Genomic DNA, 24,404 nt, shown 5'->3' on the forward strand with positions numbered 1-24,404 from the left:
CAAATTGAGGTATTGGCGAAGTGGTGCGGCGTAGTGAGGGGGAGCTCCGTCTTGTTGGAAATGCAATTGTTGTTCAAGTAGTAGAGGATCGTTTTCTAATTTTTCTGTTATTAACGGATCAATTACATTTTCCAGCATTTCAAGATAAATTTCGCCATTTAAATTACCAGGAATAAACAGAGGTCCAATTATGTGGTCTCCCAAAATTCCTACCCAAACGTTTAGCTTTTCCGGATGTTGAGTGTGAGCTTCTCGAAATACATGAGGATTTGTATCGCTCCAAATTCTACAGTTATGCCGGTTAACCTCTCCATTAAGTGAAAAAGTGCATTCGTCAGAAAAGCAAACGTACAAGAAATTTGGGTTATTGTTGATACGCTCGGCCATAATTTCGCAAAACTCTTGCCTTCGATCCAAATCATCATCATTTAATTCTTGAATTAATTTAATTTTGTACGGATGGAACTTGTGTTTATGTAAAATTCTGAAAACGTTAGATTAGCTAATACCGGAAGCTGCAGAAAGTTGTCGTACAGATTGCGTGTTTGGCATAAGTTGGACATGTCCCAAGACCGCCACCGCTGCTCCTTCATAATTCACAATTCCAATGGGTGCCCTTTTTTTATCCATTACTGAACCCGTCTCAACAAATTTTGAAATCAATTTCATTACGTACTTATGGCGAAAACTACGTTCAGGATGGTTTTGGTTAAATATCCTTGCAGTCGCTCGGGCACAATTTTGATTTTGTTAATAGAGGCTAACCAGCTCAACACGTTCTTGCAATGTGTACACCATAATTATTTTTAAAATTTTAAACAAATCAGCAAAGTAGTAACTCAACAGATTGATTTAAACGTATTATAACCAGATAAACACCCTCTAAGAACAAACAATGAAGGCAACATACGAAATGTTTTGATTTTTTTTTTTATTTTTTAGTCTGAGAGAATTTATTATTGTATGGAAGTCAATGGAGGATAATTTATATACTACTAAAGTCATTGATCCTGTGTTGTCCGATCATCAGGCTGTCCTTTATATACTATGCTATGCTGTAATAGTATATTAAAAAACAAGTTTCGTAAGACACGAGTTTTTTAATGAATGAGTTTTAAGTCTTATGAAACGTGTTTTTTATGCTATTTTTTGTAATTCGCGTTTTCATAATTTTTTTTTAACAAAAATAAAATAAATTTTGACAACGTAGGGAAATAGGTATGCAGCAGTTGGTAACACCGTAACACTTGAAAATAGAAATTTGAATTGACAATTAGAAACTGTCAAAACACAAAATGTATTCACCTGAAAAAAATGTTTCATGTACACCTGCCAAAATAAGAGAAATTGCTCAGTGTTCAATGTCCTCATCATTGTGGATCTTGTATTCGATGCTAAGAATGACCCAATGTCACTAACTTGAACTGCTTCCATAAAATGTTACTAAAATCTCATTACAGCATCGGATGCTGTAAGGAGTCTCATTACAGCACTCGTTTGAGTACTGTTAGAGCTTTTTTTTCGATTGGCCAGCTAATGCAGGATGTGAATAATACATTTATTTTCATAAAAATGTTATTTAATGAAGCAATAAAACATGATTATGTATTAATAATTGGATTCTTAACCCTTGGGTAGACGCGACTCAATTTTTATATTATACATACTTTGAATTATAAATTAAATTGTTTTACAGCAAGTTGGTTTATTAAAGTATTTTAAACCTGAAAATATTAGGGTATAAAAAGGCAACTAATATTTACCTTGAATCAAAGTTAACATTTAATAATTTGTAAAACACATGGGTACGAACACATTTGTTGTATATCTTTATTTTATTTCGAAAACGTTATTTGAATTCATTATCCACGTCTCTTTCACTACTACCTTCAAGACAATTTTAACAAATTGATTTAACGTGTTTTTTCAAACATATATAGCTATTACACTTTTCGCATGTAAAGGTTGTTCTGGCGTCCTTCTTCGATTCTATGTAACAAGCTTCGCATCGTTTCCTTTTGACAGATCTTCGACTTGTTCTAAGTTGATTGTTGTCGTCTGGTATTACTGGTTTATGCTTTGCTAGCATGGTTTTCAGTTCATTTGGCAATGACTGAATAAGCGATCTCCTCGTCAATTGTTCTGAAACTAAACTGAGAGATCATTTTTTTAGATAGTCTCGTCTTGAAATATATTTGTTGCCATTGCCCAAAAAAATAATTCTAGCATTTATTGCTGCTACATCCAATAAATGATAAAAGATGACCATCGGCCATCGCCTTGTTGCTCTAGCAACGTTGTACGTAGCGCACACTACATCCACTCCAGGTTTTGTACTATTATAGTATTCGATAATTTCCGGTTTGCGTTGTCTATTAGTTGCCACTTCATTGCTTGACGTATGCGAGCTGGATAGCAGTACAACAGTCTTACCCTTCTTTGGCACGTAGGAGACAAGGGTTTCGTTTCTTGTGTAACCGAAAATGCTGTCATACTGTACTCTACGTTTTGGCAAAGTAAAACTTTGTGGTAATTTTCTCTTGTTTTTTCGGGCAGTTCCAACGTATGATATTTTCTTCTTTTCCAAAGCTTTTACAAGTTTCAAACTTGTAAACTAATTGTCTGCGGTAATGTTTCTTCCGCTTCCATAAATTGGCTCTGAAATTCGCATGACAATATCTTCCGCAGAATTACTTTTTTTGTAAGGTCTGTCAGGTTGTTGGCCGCAATAGATCTCCATGTTGGCAGTATAGAAAAGCTTTGCGTCAGCAAGACAAAAGATTTTTATACCATATTTTGTTGGCTTTGACGGTATATACTGCCTGAAACCACAACGACCACGAAATGCTGGAAGCATCTCATTAATAGTGACGTTTTCGCCTAAATTGTAATGTAATTTGCAGTTCTCAATAAATAAAACAAATATTTCACCATTCATGGGATTCCCATCGGATACGTGCATAAATGCAACACAAAAACGGATCAATATATTTTATTCTTATTTTTATATAAAATTGATACTTATTAGAAATACACAACTAAACAATTTATTAACACGTAAATAAAAAGAAGATATCTAAACAATAAAACTACCGAATATATGCGTGAACTACCGGATCAACGTTCGCCGAAAAGAGGAGACGTAAATACACGCGCTGGGATTTTCAGTCCCAAATCATGTACGCGCAGCATTGTTTGAGTGTTTACAACGTAATAAAACTGAGCCTTCGTTTGAAACTCATGTAAAGGGTTCCTAAAATATCATTTTGAGATCTCAAAAATCCACAGTGCCGTAGTTGTAATAGTTTTTACGTAATTACAGAAATGATAAGGCATGGGGCTGCCAGTCCCATACGCGTCTATTCAAGGGTTAAACAGTAAATTATGATATCACCACAAATAAGACAACTCGAGTAGAATAGTTTACTTTTAAATTTCGATGATGAAGATTACAACAGACAGGTATTTCACACAAATTTCTAACTCTGTGATAGAGTTTTTGGAAAGAATTACACGACAACCTAATCACATGAAAGAATGATTTTGACCTGTATAAATTATTTAATGAAATCAATCTTCCACTTCAAAGTGACGAATTGATGAAAAAAAATGTTATAGCTATTTTAGTAGCCAAACTGCTCTTACACTAGAAAAATTTCCCTAACTTATCAGCAACACCCTTCAATTAATTACGACTTGCTTGTTTACTACCAACGTTTGGAGAACCTCCACAGTGGTTTCAAAGATCGATTGCAGGACATTTTAAAGTTGGTAATACCACGGTGGTATTGGATCCTTTTTCAGATGTCAACACTGCAGGAGCAGGATCACCTAGCTGGAAGAACAACTTATAGAAGTGACAATAAATAAGTAAATTTTTATTTACTTATTTAATCAAATTCAAAAATGGCTACCGGTCACGTGGTGGGCTTGATAGACAGTATTCATTTTCGTAGAAGAGCAACAATCAGATAATCTCTTATCGTACATAGAATGTTAACGAAGTTAAGAGACTATTAAGTTTAACATTCTAGTTTTAAACAACATATTCTGCGCTTAATACTCTTATTAATTTAAGCACAAATATGAACGGATATGTTATATCTTCACTGCAAAATTATATGGATTGTTATGAAACCATTCAATAAAAGTTATGGCAGTTAGAAATTTACTTAATTATTTTTATATATATAAACCAGTATATATGGCTACAACCTATGTTTTTTTACAACCTACTAACGCCCTTAGACATGGTTATAAACAAAGACAAATTATTAATACATAATCATGTTTTATTTAATTTATATTTCTTTAAATAACATTTTTATGAAAATAAATATATTATTCACATCCTGCATCAGCTGGCCAATCGCAAACATTAAGTTTGGTGTTGAAATGAAGTCCATCTGGGCATGGCATATCATAGGCAACTCCCCAGTCGCATTGGCAGAATCTACCACAGGTTTCAGGGTGGGCAAAGTAATGAGGGAAATCACCATTTTCTTTTGGGCATGGATCATTTGGGCATTTGCCTTGACCGTTTCCATCGCCACTTTCGTCACTTTCGGAGCTAGAACTAGAGCTGGAGCTACCGGAATCTTCTTCAACATTGTCATCTCCTCCTTCAACTACTTCTTCATCGTCATCCCCTTCATCGCTTTCGCTACTGCTACTGCTGCTGCTACTTCCACCGTCATCTCCACCATCACCGTTGCATCCAGCTTTATCGGGCCAATCACAGACTTCCAATTCTTTGTTGAAATGTAAATCAGATGGGCAATCGAATTTGACGGGTTTTCCCCAATCGCATTTGTAGAAGACGGTGCAATCTTTATCATCTACCAAGAAATCAACTTTTTCCGGGTTCATGTCGTCGGGGCATTCACCAACTGGGTCGGCCTTGGCATATTGGAAAGCCAATACAAAGGTGGCACATAACAAGAATGTAACTAAAATATAGAAAATAAAGTTTTAGTCAAGTCTATTAAATTAAAATCATTATAATGTTACCTTTCATTTTGATGTTTAACCAAATTGCTGTAATCGAATAATTCGAATAATAATTGAGGAAGGTACTACCTGATTTTATAGCAATGTTAAACGCAAAAAAACGTAGATAACAATTATGATAATTGCCAATTAATTAGTGTTAATAAGGGTAGATATTTATCTTTACTATCAATCGAATACTCAAATACTAATGAAGTGTCAAAAATATGAATATAAGTTATAGGAAATAATAGAATCAATGAAATTCTTTAATATTAATTAATAATTTCAAAAACAATGAATACTATGATAAGATTACAATATCAATATTAATTTTCTAAAGAGCTCTTTGTTCCCATTCATTTAAAATTATTTAAAAAACTAAATGTAGATAATGTATTGTAAAATTGTAAATCATTAATCGAATTGTTCTAAGTGTTCTAACATAGCAATTACTCAACAGTAAATATCAAAATGAAGGGAAGTTCATAAAAATTTCAATATAATAAACTTAGTCATAACTTAATTCTTTATATTGTAGTTACGTTCTTGTTATGTTCTCCGTTCTTCGTGTGGCGACTTTGAAAGGTTTATTACATTACTAAATAAAACTTAATTATGGGATGGGGTGGTAGTCACCGGTAGTGATTTCAATGTTCACTTTCACAAAAATAACAAGAAAGCCAACATGCTCTGTGACTTATGCGAGTCTTTTGATTTGACAAGAATGATATTTTCTCTTACTCGCAAAAATTGTTGCCTTGATAATATATTTACCAATATTCCTTCTAATCTACAGGGTGTTCCATCTCAGACGAGCCACCCCGTATATTTCTTATCCCATAGTGATTAGAAAAGTTTCCCGAAACCCTTCGCATGATTTTGTTTGGGGGACATCTTTTGACGCCATTTGAGGCTTGAACGAGCAACCCCCTAAGAGGGGGTGCTTCAACCCCTCAAAATTGAATAGGGGAGAGGGGTTGAGTGATACTTCATTTGAAAGGTCTTGGAAGCCTCTTTACAACGGTGTATGAAAAACGTAAATTTGATGAACCGTTTTCACCAAAAATCAATTATTTAGCTCAAATGAGCAACCTTGAATATTTTGGTTATAAATAAAAACAATTGTTTTATCATGTTGTTTTATTTATCACAATCAAAAAATCAAATCTGCGGTTTTAAATCAAATGTTCAAATTGTCCTCCATTGACTTCCATACAATAATACAATCTTGACTGAAAACCGTCTCTAACATGGTTCAGCATAATTGGAGTTATGTGACGACACTCATTTACAATTCGTTGGCGTAGTTCGTCCTAATTTTTAGGCTGAGTCACAAAAATCTTGGACTTAAGATGTCCCCCCAAGAAGAAGTCCAGATGGTTCAGGTCAGGAGAACGGGCAGGCCACTCTATAGGACCTCTTCTTCCAATCCAACGACTGGGGTATTGCAAATTGAGGTATTGGCGAAGTGGTGCGGCGTAGTGAGGGGGAGCTCCGTCTTGTTGGAAATGCAATTGTTGTTCAAGTAGTAGAGGATCGTTTTCTAATTTTTCTGTTATTAACGGATCAATTACATTTTCCAGCATTTCAAGATAAATTTCGCCATTTAAATTACCAGGAATAAACAGAGGTCCAATTATGTGGTCTCCCAAAATTCCTACCCAAACGTTTAGCTTTTCCGGATGTTGAGTGTGAGCTTCTCGAAATACATGAGGATTTGTATCGCTCCAAATTCTACAGTTATGCCGGTTAACCTCTCCATTAAGTGAAAAAGTGCATTCGTCAGAAAAGCAAACGTACAAGAAATTTGGGTTATTGTTGATACGCTCGGCCATAATTTCGCAAAACTCTTGCCTTCGATCCAAATCATCATCATTTAATTCTTGAATTAATTTAATTTTGTACGGATGGAACTTGTGTTTATGTAAAATTCTGAAAACGTTAGATTAGCTAATACCGGAAGCTGCAGAAAGTTGTCGTACAGATTGCGTGTTTGGCATAAGTTGGACATGTCCCAAGACCGCCACCGCTGCTCCTTCATAATTCACAATTCCAATGGGTGCCCTTTTTTTATCCATTACTGAACCCGTCTCAACAAATTTTGAAATCAATTTCATTACGTACTTATGGCGAAAACTACGTTCAGGATGGTTTTGGTTAAATATCCTTGCAGTCGCTCGGGCACAATTTTGATTTTGTTAATAGAGGCTAACCAGCTCAACACGTTCTTGCAATGTGTACACCATAATTATTTTTAAAATTTTAAACAAATCAGCAAAGTAGTAACTCAACAGATTGATTTAAACGTATTATAACCAGATAAACACCCTCTAAGAACAAACAATGAAGGCAACATACGAAATGTTTTGATTTTTTTTTTTATTTTTTAGTCTGAGAGAATTTATTATTGTATGGAAGTCAATGGAGGATAATTTATATACTACTAAAGTCATTGATCCTGTGTTGTCCGATCATCAGGCTGTCCTTTATATACTATGCTATGCTGTAATAGTATATTAAAAAACAAGTTTCGTAAGACACGAGTTTTTTAATGAATGAGTTTTAAGTCTTATGAAACGTGTTTTTTATGCTATTTTTTGTAATTCGCGTTTTCATAATTTTTTTTTAACAAAAATAAAATAAATTTTGACAACGTAGGGAAATAGGTATGCAGCAGTTGGTAACACCGTAACACTTGAAAATAGAAATTTGAATTGACAATTAGAAACTGTCAAAACACAAAATGTATTCACCTGAAAAAAATGTTTCATGTACACCTGCCAAAATAAGAGAAATTGCTCAGTGTTCAATGTCCTCATCATTGTGGATCTTGTATTCGATGCTAAGAATGACCCAATGTCACTAACTTGAACTGCTTCCATAAAATGTTACTAAAATCTCATTACAGCATCGGATGCTGTAAGGAGTCTCATTACAGCACTCGTTTGAGTACTGTTAGAGCTTTCGTTACCGTCGCGAATTACAAAAAAATATTTCTTCTACTAAATTCAGCTATAGGCCTATAACAAGTAACGGCCTTTTAAATTTTTGCAATTTCTACACTTGATAATAACTGCTTTTAATACTAGTTTTAAAATTAAAACAACACTATTGGATTAACAGGAATTGCAAAATAATTCACCGAAGAGATATTACAAGCACGTGAAACCTTAAATTTTTTTAAAGAACTATACAATAGTAATTTAATAGCATATGACGACTTGAAACACTATAGCTCCTACTATCGTAAACTTATTCTTGCTACAAAGAAACATAAGAACAGTGAATATATTAAAAACCCAACAAACGTTCAACGTGCTTCATGGGATGTAATCAAAAGTAATCAATCTGTAAATATAAATTCTTATTCACACATCATTAACGCGGATGACTTTAATTCGTTTTTCGTGAGCGTTGCCGAAAATCTTATGTCCCGAATCTCCCCTAAGTCGCGATGTTGTTCTTCTAGCGAATGCCAGCCTCTCGCTCAAAAAGAACAGCTTCAATTTAGAAGTGTCTCATTCAATGAAGTAAGAGACATCATATCCGGTATAAAAAATTCTAATAGCACTGATTGTTACGGACTGAACAGCAAACTTATCAAGGTGATTAAACATTTGATTGTTGTACCTATTTGCAAGTTGATAAATCAGGCCGTTACGGCAGACACATTTCTGGATTGCTTGAAAATTTCTAGGGTTGTTCCCATTCATAAAAAAAGGATCGTATGATAATGTGAGCAATTACAGACCAATTTCAATTATTTCTATTATTGCTAAGATTTATGAAATTATATTAAAAAGGCAAATTGTGAATTACTTGGAAGCTAACGATTTACTGTTCGTGGGTCAGTTTGGGTTTAGAAAGGGTAAATCCACTGTGACTACCCTAAGTAGCTTGGTCGAGCAGGTTCAGGATTGCTTCGAAAATAAATTGTATGCTCAGACTTCATTTTACGACAAAACAAAGGCATTCGATTGCGTTTCACACGATTTGTTACTACATAAACTTCATACACTTCATTTCGGTCCAAAAAGTATAAACTTTCTGCGGTCGTACTTGTCTGGGCGGGTGCAACACGTTCAGTATAAAAATCAGACTTCTTCTGATTTGCCGGTTTGCTGTGGAGTACATCAGGGATCAATGTTGGGACCGATATTGTTCCTTATTTTTATTAATGGACAAGACACATATGATCTTGTTCGCTGATGACACTGCCATTATAAACAAATGCAATTCGGAGGCTAAAAGCTAAAAGCTATAACTAAGGATTTTGAAAGAAATATTTTGGAATGGTTTGACTCTAATCTTTTTAATATCTATGAATCAAAACTCAAACACTTTTTTTCTCACTTCAACATATTGATTTGCCCAGTGAACCAGTGAAGTACTTAGGAGTGTATCTTGATTCCCGCCTCACTTGGTCTGATCATGTAGCGCACTTAACAAAAACGTTAAATAATATTTTTTTCACATATGTCGTACGCAATATTGTGCTGAGGACATTCTGCACATGCTGATCAGGTGTTTGGTGTTCAGAGGAGATGCGTGAGATATTAATTAAAGATATTAACATTGCCCTCTCTGTTTATATTATCTTGCTTGTTGTATCTTAAGGAACACGAAGATTCTTACAAAAAAAATCGTGAGAACATAGAATAGAATAGTACGCGTAATCGGAAAAATTTGATTGTACCTGGTTGCCGCACGAATAGAGCTACAAATGGTATCAATTACTATGCGGTGAGATTTTATAACCCCCTGCCATCTAGCATCAAGAGCCTTCCACTGTAAAAATTTAAAGAAAAAATTAATGGTTATTTGATTAATAAGGTCTTTTATGATACTGATGAGTATTTGACAAGTGAATTTACCAATTTTGTGTAGTTTTAGTTTTTGTATTTTATTGTTCCATGACAAAGATTATTTTATGATTTTTAAATTTATATTTGTATCATGTCTTGTTACTTGTCACCTACATACACATGACCTGTGATAATAAACAGTATGATATCACTAAATAAAATTGCCGTTCCAATATACCAAAGCTAATCGAAATGGTGATTGCCCTGACATGAATCCGGAAAAAGTTGATTTCTTGGTAAATGATAAAGATTGCACCCTCTTCTACAAATGCGAATGGAGAAAGCTTGTCGAATTGGATTGCCCATCCGGATTATATATCAACAAAAAATTGGAAGTCTGTGATTGGCCAGATAAAGTTGGATGTAACGGTGATGGTGGAGATGACATTGGAGAAGATAGTGGAAGCAGCAGTAGCAGCAGCGAATGAAGGTGACGATGATGAAGAAGTAGTTGATAGAGGTGATGACAATGTTGAACAAGAATCTTGTAGCTTCAGCACTAGTTCTAAGTTCTAAAGTAGCGAAAGTAACTAAGGAAACGGTCAATGCAGTTGCCCTAATGATCCATGGCCTAAAGAAAATGGTGATTTCCCTCATTACTTTCCCCACCCTGAAACCTATGGTAGATTTTGCCAATGCAATTGGGGAGTAACTTTGTTATTAATTTCTTTCATTATTGGTACTATTGATATTGGTCTATATTTACTTTTATCATTTGGATCCCCTGGTTTTTGAATAGGAATAACTCTAACGTACTTTAATTCATTTTGAAAAGTTCCCTCTCTTAAGCATTTGTTTAATAATATACATAACACTTCTCTTATTATTGGTTCTATGTTCTGAATTAGTTTCGTTGTCATCCCGTAAACATCTTTTGTAGGTATTTGTCTTATTCAAGTTTTCGCCTTGTTTTTCCAGTTTCTTGCTTCACTATATTCCAGGCAGCAGTTATTTTATTTTCTGAATTCATCATGCATTGTTTATATGTTTCTTTTTTTGTATTATCTATCAGTCTTCTAAACTCATGTTTTTTTTTATTTGATACATTTCTTTCCATTTCTTTTCTTTCGTTACTTCAGCCATGGTGTAGATAGCATCTAAAGCGTTTTTCATCTTTCTTAGGTCATCTGAATTCATTTTAGTGTTAGCAGACTGATAGCACAATGTAATTATTCGGTGAAACTTAGTATAACTGGTTTGAGCATCAGTGTTTTGATCTTTTATTATTGTCCCATCGCTATTTCTTAATTTACTTATGAAATGTTTTATTGCTGTTTTATTTATTAGTCTTATTTTTGTATGCTTGTTCTTTTCAGTTTCATATTTAAGAATAATTGTTGGCAATTGCGCCAGATGGTCACCTAGTTGCCGGTTTACTGTATTTTTTATGACAACCTCCGTAAATGTATTTATAAATATGTTATTTACATATCTTCTTCCATTTACACGGGATGGTTAACTAAAGACTGGTTTAAGTCCATGTTCTGACATAATAGATAAGAAATTTTCTTTGATTTTGGAGTTTTAATGAAATCAATTTTCAACTTCAAAATGACGATTTGTTTAAAATAAACAATTTCATAGTTGCTTTCGTAGCTAAACTGCTCGTACAAAAGAAAAATATCGGCAGATGTGAGTTTCACAATTTCCCTAGTTTATCTGCAGAATCCATAAAAAATGATGACTTTCTTGTTTACTGCCAATATTTGGAGAACATACCAGAGTGGGTGTTGCATCCTTTTTTAAATGTCAACACTGTAGGAATAGGATCATCCCAGCTGGAAGAAGAACTTATAGAACTGACAGTAATAGATATTAAAGGGGGAAATAAAAATCAAATTCAAAAATGGTTATTCGGAGCATGGGGGCTTGATAGACAGTATTAATTTCGATAGGAGAGGAGTACCCAGGTAATCTCCAACATAAAATGTTAACGAAATTTTTGTTTTTCTTCTATGACATACCCCACAACATCTTTCAACAAGACTGTTAAGCTTCACGCCCTAGTTTTAAAGAGCAACATTTTCTTCGCTTAATGTCCTTATGAATTTAAGTACAAATTAGATGTTCTTGATATGCCATTTGAATGGATATGTTGCATTTTCACAACAACATTATATGGATTATTATGAAACCATTCATTAAAAATTATGGCTACACTAAAGCCCATAAGCATAATTATTAACAAAAACAAATTATTAATACATAATCATATTTTATTTATATTTCTTTAAATAACACTTTTATGAAAACAAATATATTATTCACATCCTGCATCAGCTGGCCAATCGCAAACATTAAGTTTGGTGTTGAAATGAAGTCCATCTGGGCATGGCATATCATAGGCAACTCCCCAATCGCATTGGCAGAATCTTCCACAGGTTTCAGGGTGAGCAAAGTAATGAGGGAAATCACCATTTTCTTTTGGGCATGGATCATTTGGGCATCTGCCTTGACCGTTTCCATCGCCACTTTCGTCACTTTCGGAGCTAGAACTAGAGCTGGAGCTACCGGAATCTTCTTCAACATTGTCATCTCCTCCTTCAACTACTTCTTCATCGTCCCCTTCATCGCTTTCACTGCTGCTACTGCTGCTGCTACTTCCACCATCATCTCCACCATCACCGTTGCATCCAGCTTTATCGGGCCAATCACAGACTTCCAATTCTTTGTTGAAATGTAAATCAGATGGGCAATCGAATTTGACGGGTTTTCCCCAATCGCATTTGTAGAAGACGGTGCAATCTTTATCATCTACCAAGAAATCAACTTTTTCCGGGTTCATTTCGTCAGGGCATTCACCAACTGGGTCGGCTTTGGCATATTGGAAAGCCAATACAAAGGTGGCACATAACAAGAATGTAACTAAAATATAAAAAATTAAGTTTTAGCTAAGTTTATTAAATTAAAATCGTTGTAAAGTTACCTTTCATTTTGATGCTTAACCAAATTGCTGTAATCGAACAATTCGAATAATAATTGAGGAAGGTTCTACCTGATTTTATAGCAATGTTAAACGCAAAAAATCGTAGATAACTATTATGATAATTGCCAATTAATTAGTGTTGATAGGTACAGATATTAATCTTTACTATCTATCTACTAGTTAAGTACATATTGAGTATAAAAAATAGGAATATGAGTTATAGGAAATAATCGAATCAATGAAATTTTCTAATACTAATAAGATAAGATTTCACTGCCAAAATTAATTGTCTAAAGAGCTCTTTGTTCCCATTCATTTAAAATTAATTAAAAAATAAAATGTAGATAATGTATTGTAAAATTGTAAATCATTAATCGAATTGTTCAAACACAGCAATTTTACTAGCAGTAATGTTTTCTGTTAACTTAACTTAACTTCCTCTTAACATTTTATATATCTTTTAACAATTCATCTTAATTTTTCCTCTTAGCAATATTGATTTTTTTTTAAATTTTACTTGTTTTATTGTGTTGGCGATTAAGTTTTTTGTTTCATATCTACAGGAGTGGCGCAACTTCGCTCTTGCCCCATAGATGTGCTGTTCCTTTATTCTTTTCCCTTCCATTATTTTGTTTTGAATACCTTGATTTCATTAATTTCAATTAGAATATAATAATTTTATCGTTCATGCATATATTGTATTTTTTTTTGTTATCTACTACATTTAAAGTTTAATATTTGAGTTATTGCCGAGGTTGTCTTTGTACGCCTTCTTTAAACTAGTTTTTATACATTTCAAAATTCAGATTTTGGTAACCATTTTGGAAAATTGTCATAGAAATTGGTTTTCCGTAGTTTTTCGGGAGTTTCTGAATATGCTTTTGAGTTTTATTAATTAAAATTCTTTGGTGAATTTTGTTATTATTCACATCCTGTATCAGCTAGCCAATGAAAGCAGCAGCAGTAGCAGCAGATGATGAGCAAGTAGTTGATGGAGGTGATAAAAAAGAAGTTGAGAAAGGAGATGAGAATGTTGAAGAAGATTCTGGTAGCTCCAGATCTAGTTCTAGGTCAGAAAGTAACGACAGTAACGATTGAAACAGTTAAGGCAAATGCCAAATGATCTATGCCCGAAAGTAAACGGTGATTTCCTTCATTACTTTGCCCATCCTGAAACCTGTGGTATATATATTCTGCCAATACGATTGGGGAGTTACCTATGATAAACCATACCCAGATAGACTTCATTTCAACACCAAACTTAATGTTTGTGATAGACCAGCTGATACAGAATGTGAATAATATATTTATTTTATATATTATTTAATGAAAAATAAATAAAATATGATTATGTATTAATAATTTCTTTTTGTTTATAATTGTATCAAATCTTCAGAATTAAGACAGAAGTCATCTCGGTTTTTGCTGATATCATTCAAGTTGTTCAAGAAAATTGGACTAAGTGTTCAAAAATTGTTTCTTCAGAGTCGTAAAATGTGTTTAAAATATGTTTAAATTTATTGGAAATAATAGAATTGTAAAGTGAATGAAAAGATTCTTAAGCAGGAAATTTTGATGTCACCACATATAAGACAACTCGATCGGAATAGTTTATTTTCAAATTTCGATGATGAAGATTACAACCGATTGACGTTTCTCGCAGAAGTGCGTTCACGTGGCTATCAAGAGGTACTTGTTCTATGCGATTTTACAATCTCTTTGACTTTGTGATAGACTTCTTGGAAAGAACTGCACGACAACCTCATCACATCAAAGAATGATATTGACCTGTATAAACCGTTTAATGACATCAACCTTCAACCTCAAAGTGACGACTAGATTAAAACAAATAATGTCATAGCTGCTTTCGTAGCCAAACTGTTTTTACATAAGAAAAATATCGGGAGATGTGAGTTTCATAATTTCCTTAATTTATCCTTCAATAATGACGACTTGCTTGTTTACTGCCAACATTTGAAAAACCTCTACAGTGATTTCAAAGATCAATTTCAGAACTTTTTAAAATTGGAAATACCAGAGTGGGTGTCGGATCATAAAATGCTAGGTTGAAATTTGTTCTTTCCTGAACTTTCAAGCTTATGCTTTCCGTTCCCAAAAAATAATTTGCACATTTTCAATAATATGGCTAATATACCCTGTATATTAGCGTGGTGTCTACAGATATTGTGGTGTCTACAGATATTCGTCAGTGAATATCGAAACATTTAATTTTTAGTTTTGAAACTAAAAATCGTTTACAATTTTTCAGAACAACGAATTAATATAAGTATTAACTCTATTATCAGATCTATATCAAATCTACAACTAGAAACTTTCGGGTTAACCGTGCGTCTTTTTAAAAAGAGTTTGACGATTAGGATGACATGTTGTAACATTCTTCAGAAACAAGTCCAAAGTATTTTTTTAGTTAGAATATATCTATCCGACACGGAATATTAATAACGGAAATCTGTAGATTGTTCAAGAGGCAACGATGACGTCAAGTCGAGCATCTAAAATTAGGAAAGCTTGGCAAGTGAGAAAATAATATCATATACTGACGACGTAGCTCTCTCATTCATAATTAATAGAAAGCTCACTGTAGATCAGTACCGAATGTTAAGAACGCAAGCAAAGAACAGGCATGCAAATATCTATTCAAGCTATGAAAAAGTCATGGAAGTCAAAAAAGCGTTGTTATCCAAATGGTATTAAAGTCGCCGAAATTATTGCTGAGTGTGCTGCAGTGGAATTGCAAAACCTTGTAAACCATACAATTATAAGGTTATTCCAAATAAAACAATGTTTAAATATTTTACTTAAAGTACAACCAGGCATCCACAATTTTGTTGCTATTTTTAAATGGGGGTTTGAAAACATGATTGTCACGTCTTTTATACCTGTGCAAACATACAATGAAACATTTGTGAGACTTGTACGGTGTATATAGTTGTTGTTAGGGTACATGAAATAAATATACCATGTTTTCGGAGTTACACTAGCTTAAACACATTCACAACAAAACATTTGTTTCATTTTTATTTTCAAATATTTGTTACAAAATCCTATATCTTGTTTTAGGCATTCTTTGTAGATGTAATGAATCCTAACTAACCATTAAGAAGATATTATAATGATATTAAACATTTTTAACTTAATTTAGTTGTAAATAAATTATGGCCAGATATACATAACTTCTTAACAGTGTTATGACCGCCTTTCAAAGTAGAAATTCAATTATTATCTTAAACGTGGATCAGCACTCTGCTTTAGCAACCCTGTAATAAATGGACAGAAGTTAATTAGGGTTCGGCACAATTGGGAAGCAATTAATAAAACAATCAATAATATAAAAAAAAAGAAAAAGAAAGATAGATAAAACAAAATACAGTGAAACAAAGCGAGTGATAACGAATATTATAACTCGATTTGTTGTACCTGATGGCTCTTTTCCTTTAGGTTTCTTCTATTTCGATTCAAAAACACCACCAAAACTTCCCCGCTTTAACCTGACCCGTCGCGCAATTCAAAACGTTCTCCCCCAATTTTCAAACCCCCGAGTGTTTTTTCGTTTACCCCCGCTGTCGTCACGTCTGCATTTTAGCACTTCAGGTTCGACATTCACCCGCTCGGAAATATCTAACATTAAATTATTTTATCAAATATCATTTAAATTATCAAATACTAACGAAAAATGAAATGCGGTTTGTTATATTAGTGTGGAATGGTGGGCTTAATATACAGTATTTATTTCCCTTAAGAGAGGACCACCCAGGTAATCTCTAATCGCACGTGGAATGTTAATAAAGTTTTCATTTTGCTTCTATGAGATGCCCCACAACTCGAGGTTACTTCCGTCAACAAGATTGTTAAGCTTCACGTCCTAGTTTTAAAGAACAACATTTTGTTCGCTTAAGGGCCTTATGAATTGAAGCACAAATTCGATCTCCCTAGACATGTTATATGAATGAACTTCATATTACTGTTCACTTCATAATAAAATAATGTTGATACGATCGGAACGTTTTAAAAATACGACCGTTGCTCTTCGGGATCTCAGAGGCAACTGTTTCGACGGTTCGATCTTCTTATTCGTTAGCGCTTTCAAGGGGGAATCCCACATGAATATGTTACATCTCGCAACTGCAAAATGATTATGACTACAACCCATGTTCTTTTACAACCTATTAAACTCCTTAGGCATAATTATAAACAAAAACAAATATAATTTGATAATAAGTACAAATATAATGTGAATAAATATATTATTCATATCCTGCATCAACTGGCCAATCGCAAACATTTAGTTCGGAGTTGAAATGAAGTGCATCTAGTCTTGGCATATTATAGGCATCTCCCCAGTCGCATTGGCAGAAGGTAGTACAAATTTCAGGATGGGTAAAGTAATGAGGGAAATCATCATTTTCTTTTGGACGTGGATCATCGGGGAATCGTCAAATGACATTACAACGTATACCGACGTCGTATGTGTCGACATGGAGCTTAACATTATTAATAGAATACTTCACCATGGCAGGGGTAAGTACCGATACCATGTGACCATATCGCCTTTTCACTTGTTTCTGGCACAAAGGGACGCGATACACGAGAAAGCGAGCAGAATATGCAAGCGAATGGTCACTAAGTAATAACTTCTCGCCATCATCTCAGTACATAGTGAAGCATTGCAATAAAGATGACATAATTCCATCGATTGAAGTGCATTAACTTCAGTTGAATATTTTTATAATAAAATTCTAAATAAAGTTCTTAGAGCACAATAATATTTTTATTTATTTAAATAACATAAACGCTTTCATAAATTAAATAAATCATTCGCAACCTGCATCAGCTGGCCAATCGCAAACATTAAGTTCGGTGTTGAAATGAAGTCCATCTGGGCATGGCATATCATAGGCAACTCCCCAGTCGCATTGACAGAATCTACCACAGGTTTCTGGGTGGGCAAAGTAGTGAGGGAAATCACCATTTTCTTTTGGGCATGGATCATTTGGGCATCTGCCTTGACCGTTTCCATCACCACTTTCGTCACTTTCGGAGCTAGAACTAGAGCTGGAGCTACCGGAATCTTCTTCAACATTGTCATCTCCTCCCTCAACTTCTTCATCATCACCTCCATCAACTACATTTTCGTCGCTTTCGCTGCTGCTACTGCTACTGCTGCTTCCACCATCATCTCCACCATCACCGTTGCATCCAGCTTTATCTGGCCAATCACAGACTTCCAATTCTTTGTTGAAATGTAAATCAGATGGGCAATCGAATTTGACGGGTTTTCCCCAATCGCATTTGTAAAAGACGGTGCAATCTTTATCATCTACCAAGAAATCAACTTTAGCCGGGTTCATGTCGTCGGGGCATTCACCAACTGGATCGGCTTTGGCATATTGGAAAGCCAATATAAAGGTGGCACACAATAAGAATGTAACTAAAATATAAAAAATAAGATTTTAGCCAAGTTTATTATATTGTAATTGTTTGAACTTACCTTTCATTTTGATATCTCGTCAAATTGCTGTGGTCGAACAATTCGAATAACAATTTGAGTATGCAGTAACTCTATTTTATAGCAATGTATTCCTAAAAAATGCAGGTAATTTAATTATAAATAATAAACTACTCTAATTGCTAATTAATTAGTTTTGATAATTAATAAGTATTGATCGTTATCGATTTAATAATTCATTGTTCAATAGCTCTGACCACTTATTCATTATTCTAATCATACTTATAAAAAACATAGTTCAATTAAGTAAATCATAAGAGAAATTAGAATCAATGAAACCACTTAAAAACTTCTACGCTTTTAATTAATTTAATTTAATAAAGAGCTCTTTGTTCTCATTCACATAAAATTATTTAAAAAAGAATGTGTAGATAATGTTTCCTATATAACATAAGAGGGTATGTCACGAATCGTTAATCGAGTTGTTCCACCACAGCAATTTGACAAAACATCAAAATGAAAGGTAAGTTAATAACGATTTACGATTTAATAAACTTAGCTTAACCTTTATTTTCTAAATTTTAGTTACATTCTTATTGTGCGCCACCTTTGTATTGGCTTTCCAATATGCCAAAGCAGACCCAGTTGGTGAATGCCCTCACACAATGAACCCGGAAAAAGTTGATTTCTTGGTAGATGATAACGATTGCACCGTCTTTTATAAATGCGATTGGGGAAAACCCGTCAAATTCGATTGCCCATCTGATTTACATTTCAACAAAGAATTGGAAGTCTGTGATTGGCCAGATAAAGCTGGATGCAACGGTGATGGTGGAGATGATGGTGGAAGCAGCAGTAGCAGTAGCAGCAGCGAAAGCGACGAAAATGTAGTTGATGGAGGTGATGATGAAGAAGTTGAGGGAGGAGATGACAATGTTGAGGAAGATTCCGGTAGCTCCAGCTCTAGTTCTAGCTCTGAAAGTGACGAAAGTGGCGATGGAAACGGTCAAGGCAGATGCCCAAATGATCCATGCCCCAAAGAAAATGGTGATTTCCCTCATTACTTTGCCCACCCTGAAACTTGTGGTAGATTCTGCCAATGTGATTGGGGAGTAGCCTATGATATGCCATGCCCAGATGGACTTCATTTCAACACCAAACTTAATGTTTGCGATTGGCCAGCTGATGCAGGATGTGAATAATATATTTATTTTCATAAAAATGTTATTTAAAGAAATATAAATTAAATAAAATATGATTATGTATTAATAATTTCTTTTTGTTTATAACCATGTCTAAGGGCGTTAGTAGGTTGTAAAAAAACATAGGTTGAAGCCATAACTTTTATTGAATGGTTTCATAACAATCCATATAATTTTGCAGTGAAGATATAACATATCCGTTCATATGGCATATCCAAGAAGATCCAAGGAAGATCCAATTTGTGCTTAAATTAATAAGCGTATTAAGCGCAGAAAATGTTGTTTAAAACATTCTACGTACGATAAGAGATTATCTGATTGTTGCTCTTCTACGAAAATGAATACTGTCCATCAAGCCCACCACGTGACCGGTAGCCATTTTTGAATTTGATTAAATAAGTAAATAAAAATTTACTTATTTATTGTCACTTCTATAAGTTGTTCTTCCAGCTGGATGATCCTGTTCCTGCAGTGTTGACATTTGAAAGAGGATCCGATACCACCGTGGTATTACCAATTTTAAAATATCCTGGAATACATCATTGAAATCACTGTGGAGGTTCTCCAAACGTTGGCAGTAAACAAGTAAGTCGTAATTGTTGAAGGATGCTGCTGATAAATTAGGGAAATTGTGAAACTGACATCTGCCGATATTTTTCTTGTGTAAGAGCAGCTTGGCTACTAAAGTTTTCATCAAGTCATCACTTTGAAGTTAAAGATTGATTTCATTAAACAATTTATACAGATCAATATCATTCTTTCATGTCATGAGGTTGTCGCATAATTCTTTCCAAAAACTCTATCACAGAGTTAAAGAGATTTATGTGGAACACCTATCTATTGTAATCTTCATCATCGAAATTTAAAAATAAATTATGCTACTCGAGTTGTCTTGTATGTGGTGATATCATAATGTCCTGCTTAAGAATCTTTTCGTTCAGTTTATATTTTTATGATACCCAATAAATTTAAACATATTTAAAAAAAAAATTATGATTCCGAAGAAACAATTTTTGAACACTCAGTCCAATTTCCTTGCACAATTTGAGTGATATCAACAAAGAGCGAGATGAGTTTTCTGTTAATACTGAATATTTGATACAATTATAAACAAAAACTAATTATTAATACATAATCATGTTTTATTGCTTCATTAAATAACATTTTTATGAAAATAAATGTGTTATTCACATCCTGCATTAGTTGGCCAATCGCAAAAGTTAAGTTTGGTTTTGAAATGATCTCCATCAGGAAATTTTCCACAGGTTTCAGGGTGGGCAAAGTAGTGACGGTAATCACCATTTACTTTAGGACATGGATCATTTAGGCATTTGCCTTGGCCGTTTTCACAGTTACTTTCGAAGCTAGAACTAGAGCTGATGCTACCAGAATCTTCTTCAACTTCTTCTAAATCAAATGGCACATTCAAAGATAACAAGAATGTATCTGAAATATAAAAATAAAGTTACTACTAAGTTTATAGTTTTGAATTGTTATCAATTTACCTTTTATTTTGATATTTACTGTTAGCCAATTTGCTATGACAGAACAATTCGATTAATGATTTATAATTTATCAACCCCGTATTTTATACAAAACGTTGTACAGTATGTCCGTAAAATAGCGTATATAGACGATATAATCATTATAAATGTTTATGTAAAAGTACCTGAAACTTGTCTAAAGACATACATTTTTTGTTGTAGATTTTAAATTTTTTCCGCCATTCTTAAATGAATGATAACGTCAGTGATACTTTTCCCAAATGGCAATCGCCCATTTTTATTGCGGAATATGAAAGAAACGTGGAAACGAAAGAAAAATATGGCGGAAGGTGTGTAGATGTGCTCTTTGCTGGTGCGGTTTGATCTAATATTTTTGGTGATAATTCGCATTTAAGAATAAAATTGCCATTGAGGATTGTCGGCGTTTCTAGTCATCTCGTAGGACTGGTACAAGGAGTCAGAAGGCTGATCGCTAAACGTTACTATTGTTGTATTTGTATAACAATTCATTTTTTTTCTTTTTTGTTTATTACTAGCAATTATTTTTCATTTCTTCTCGAGTGCGTAACTATTGTTTTATTTGTTTAATAATAATATTTTTTGATTGCACTTAATAATGAAGGGTTAACCATTTCCAGCATCAGTATTGTAGTTAGGATTTGTAATATTTTGTTGGGAGCAATCTCTCCATTCTACTTATTTTCTTTATGTTTTTCTCACTATCATTCATGTGTTATCAGTTCTCGTGTTTGCTATTTTTGATAGTTTTGAACAACAAATCGCTCCGGTTATGTACAGCTTCTACCACCACATACCTATAAAGTAAATCTCATTCACGAGCAATGAGTCGTAGTTTTTACAACAACAATTTTGCAACGACGACGGAGAACATTATCAAAAACATAATTTTTTCCGACGAGGGAACATTTACATTGAGTGGACTAGTAAATAGACAAAATTGTCGTTATTGGGCTACCCAAAATCCACATTGGGCAAGAAAGTCGCAAACCAAATATCTGCAAAAGATCAATGCTTAGAGCGAAATAGTACGGGATAAGATCCTGGGTTCTTACCTTTCTAGGAAACCTTAACTGAAGAGCGATGTTTACATTTTTTCAAAATGATATCATTCCTTTCATAACGGCCTCATCCCGATAATGTTGACCCAACTCAATTCCAACAAGATGCGCACCGCTACACTTCGATAAGCTATACTAAATCAGTTTTTGACAATTCGGAAATTGTTTAAAAATTTTAAAAAAATTTTAATCTTCAGACCCCTTTTAGGAATTTTTCCATAAACCGTTTATATTGATTTTATCGCCTATATCCGCTACTTTACGGACGCCTATACACATTTAGTTTGTTTAATTAATTTTAAATTAATGGGAACAAAGAACTCTTTAGAAAATTTATTTTGACATTGAAATCTTATCATCTTATCATCATTAATCACTATTATTGTAATTATTAATTAATATTAAAAAAATTCATTGATTCTATTATTTCCTGTAACTCAAATTGTTATTTTTTATACTCAATATGTATGTAACTAGTGGATTGATAGTAAAGATTAATATCTGTACCTATCAACACTAATTAATTGGCAATTATCAAAATAGTTATCTCCGATATTTTTGCGGTTAACATTGCTATAAAATCAAATAGTACCTTCCTCAATTATTATTCGAATTGTTCGATTACAGCAATTTGGTTAAGCATCAAAATGAAAGGTAACTTTATAACGATATTAATTTAATAGACTTGGCTAAAACTTTATTTTCTATATTTTAGTTACATTGTTGTTATGTGTCACCTTTGTATTGGCTTTCCAATATGCCAAAGCCGAGCCAGTTGGTGAATGCCCTGACACAATGAACCCGGAAAAAGTTGATTTCTTGGTAGATGATAACGATTGCACCGTCTTCTACAAATGCGATTGGGGAAAACCCGTCAAATTCGATTGCCCATCTGATTTACATTTCAACAAAGAATTGGAAGTCTGTGATTGGCCCGATAAAGCTGGATGCAACGGTGATGGTGGAGATGACGGTGGAAGTAGCAGCAGCAGTAGCAGCAGTGAAAGCGATGAAGAAGTAGTTGAAGGAGGTGATGATGAAGAAGTTGAAGGAGGAGATGGCAATGTTGAAGAAGATTCCTCTAGCTCCAGCTCTAGTTCTAGCTCCGAAAGTGACGAGAGTGGCGATGGAAACGGTCAAGGAAGATGCCCAAATGATCCATGCCCAAAAGAAAACGGTGAATTCCCTCATTACTTTGCCCACCCTGAAACCTGTGGTAGATTCTGCCAATGTGACTGGGGAGTTGCCTATGATATGCCATGCCCAGATGGACTTCATTTCAACACCAAACTTAATGTTTGCGATTGGCCAGCTGATGCAGGATGTGAATAATATATTTATTTTCATAAAAATGTTATTTAAAGAAATATAAATTAAATAAAACATGATTATGTATTAATAATTTGTTTTTGTTTATTTCATAACCATGTCTAATGCCGGGTTTATACAGAATTTAGCTGTAAATTTAAATTTAAAGATTAAGATTTAAGGATTTTATTTAGCTTTAAGAAAAAAATTGATTTATACAGAATTTAAGATTTACAGAATCGCAACCTTAAGAAACAAAATATTACTAGTTTTTGTGTTGTCATTTTCTACCAATATGTTATCTTTATATTCAGAACATTTTTTATCGTAAATATATCGGTAGTTCTCAACAATTTTAATTAATTTTCCATCGAATTCACTCATTTTGTTGGCACAGAAATAAACGACAGTTGAGGTTAGGTTAGAACGCGCTATTTACACCGGCCGATCATTGGATAGAGCTGATTGAGGTCGTGTTGCGCATGTGTGACGCTGTAAATTTAGAAAAGTTGACCAACTTTATGTTTACAGCTAAATCTTACAGCTTTGTATAAATGATACATGGGGTTTCAATACATTTAACTCTTACAGCTAAATTTTTAAATTTAAATTTACAGCTAAATCGTCTGTATAAACCCGGCCTAAGGGCGTTAGTAGGTTGTAAAAAAACATAGGTTGTAGCCATAACTTTTATTGAATGGTTTCATAACAATCCATATAATTTTGCAGTGAAGATATAACATATCCGTTCATATGGCATATCCAAGAAGATCCAAGGAAGATCCAATTTGTGCTTAAATTAATAAGCGTATTAAGCGCAGAAAATGTTGTTTAAAACATTCTACGTACGATAAGAGATTATCTGATTGTTGCTCTTCTACGAAAATGAATACTGTCCATCAAGCCCACCACGTGACCGGTAGCCATTTTTGAATTTGATTAAATAAGTAAATAAAAATTTACTTATTTATTGTCACTTCCATAAGTTGTTCTTCCAGCTGGATGATCCTGTTCCTGCAGTGTTGACATTTGAAAGAGGATCCGATACCACCGTGGTATT

General features: G+C 33.8%; 4 protein-coding genes across 4 annotated transcripts; 2 read left to right on the top strand and 2 right to left on the bottom strand.

Moving 5' to 3' along the window:
• Positions 1-4,271: 4,271 nt before the first annotated feature.
• LOC111428695 (uncharacterized) lies at positions 4,272-12,855 on the bottom strand. Its single transcript, XM_071197226.1, has 5 exons — positions 12,784-12,855; positions 12,121-12,722; positions 6,410-6,905; positions 5,011-5,079; positions 4,272-4,949 (listed from the first exon to the last, which is right to left on the bottom strand). Exons 1-5 carry the CDS (start codon positions 12,788-12,790, stop codon positions 4,342-4,344), a joined length of 1,782 nt encoding a protein of 593 aa, XP_071053327.1. The 5' UTR covers positions 12,791-12,855; the 3' UTR covers positions 4,272-4,341.
• A 4,695-nt stretch (positions 12,856-17,550) lies between these two features.
• Positions 17,551-18,359, bottom strand: LOC139430528 (peritrophin-1-like). Its single transcript, XM_071197634.1, has 2 exons — positions 18,293-18,359; positions 17,551-18,232 (listed from the first exon to the last, which is right to left on the bottom strand). Exons 1-2 carry the CDS (start codon positions 18,297-18,299, stop codon positions 17,616-17,618), a joined length of 624 nt encoding a protein of 207 aa, XP_071053735.1. The 5' UTR covers positions 18,300-18,359; the 3' UTR covers positions 17,551-17,615.
• Positions 18,360-18,664: 305 nt separating this feature from the next.
• On the top strand, positions 18,665-19,522 carry LOC111413994 (peritrophin-1-like). Its single transcript, XM_071197633.1, has 2 exons — positions 18,665-18,773; positions 18,836-19,522. Exons 1-2 carry the CDS (start codon positions 18,767-18,769, stop codon positions 19,450-19,452), a joined length of 624 nt encoding a protein of 207 aa, XP_071053734.1. The 5' UTR covers positions 18,665-18,766; the 3' UTR covers positions 19,453-19,522.
• Positions 19,523-22,634: 3,112 nt separating this feature from the next.
• On the top strand, positions 22,635-23,438 carry LOC139430532 (peritrophin-1-like). Its single transcript, XM_071197639.1, has 2 exons — positions 22,635-22,690; positions 22,752-23,438. Exons 1-2 carry the CDS (start codon positions 22,684-22,686, stop codon positions 23,366-23,368), a joined length of 624 nt encoding a protein of 207 aa, XP_071053740.1. The 5' UTR covers positions 22,635-22,683; the 3' UTR covers positions 23,369-23,438.
• Positions 23,439-24,404: the final 966 nt, after the last annotated feature.

Source organism: Onthophagus taurus, chromosome 7, assembly GCF_036711975.1.
Source record: "Onthophagus taurus isolate NC chromosome 7, IU_Otau_3.0, whole genome shotgun sequence".
In the NCBI taxonomy this organism is placed as follows: domain Eukaryota; kingdom Metazoa; phylum Arthropoda; class Insecta; order Coleoptera; family Scarabaeidae; genus Onthophagus; species Onthophagus taurus.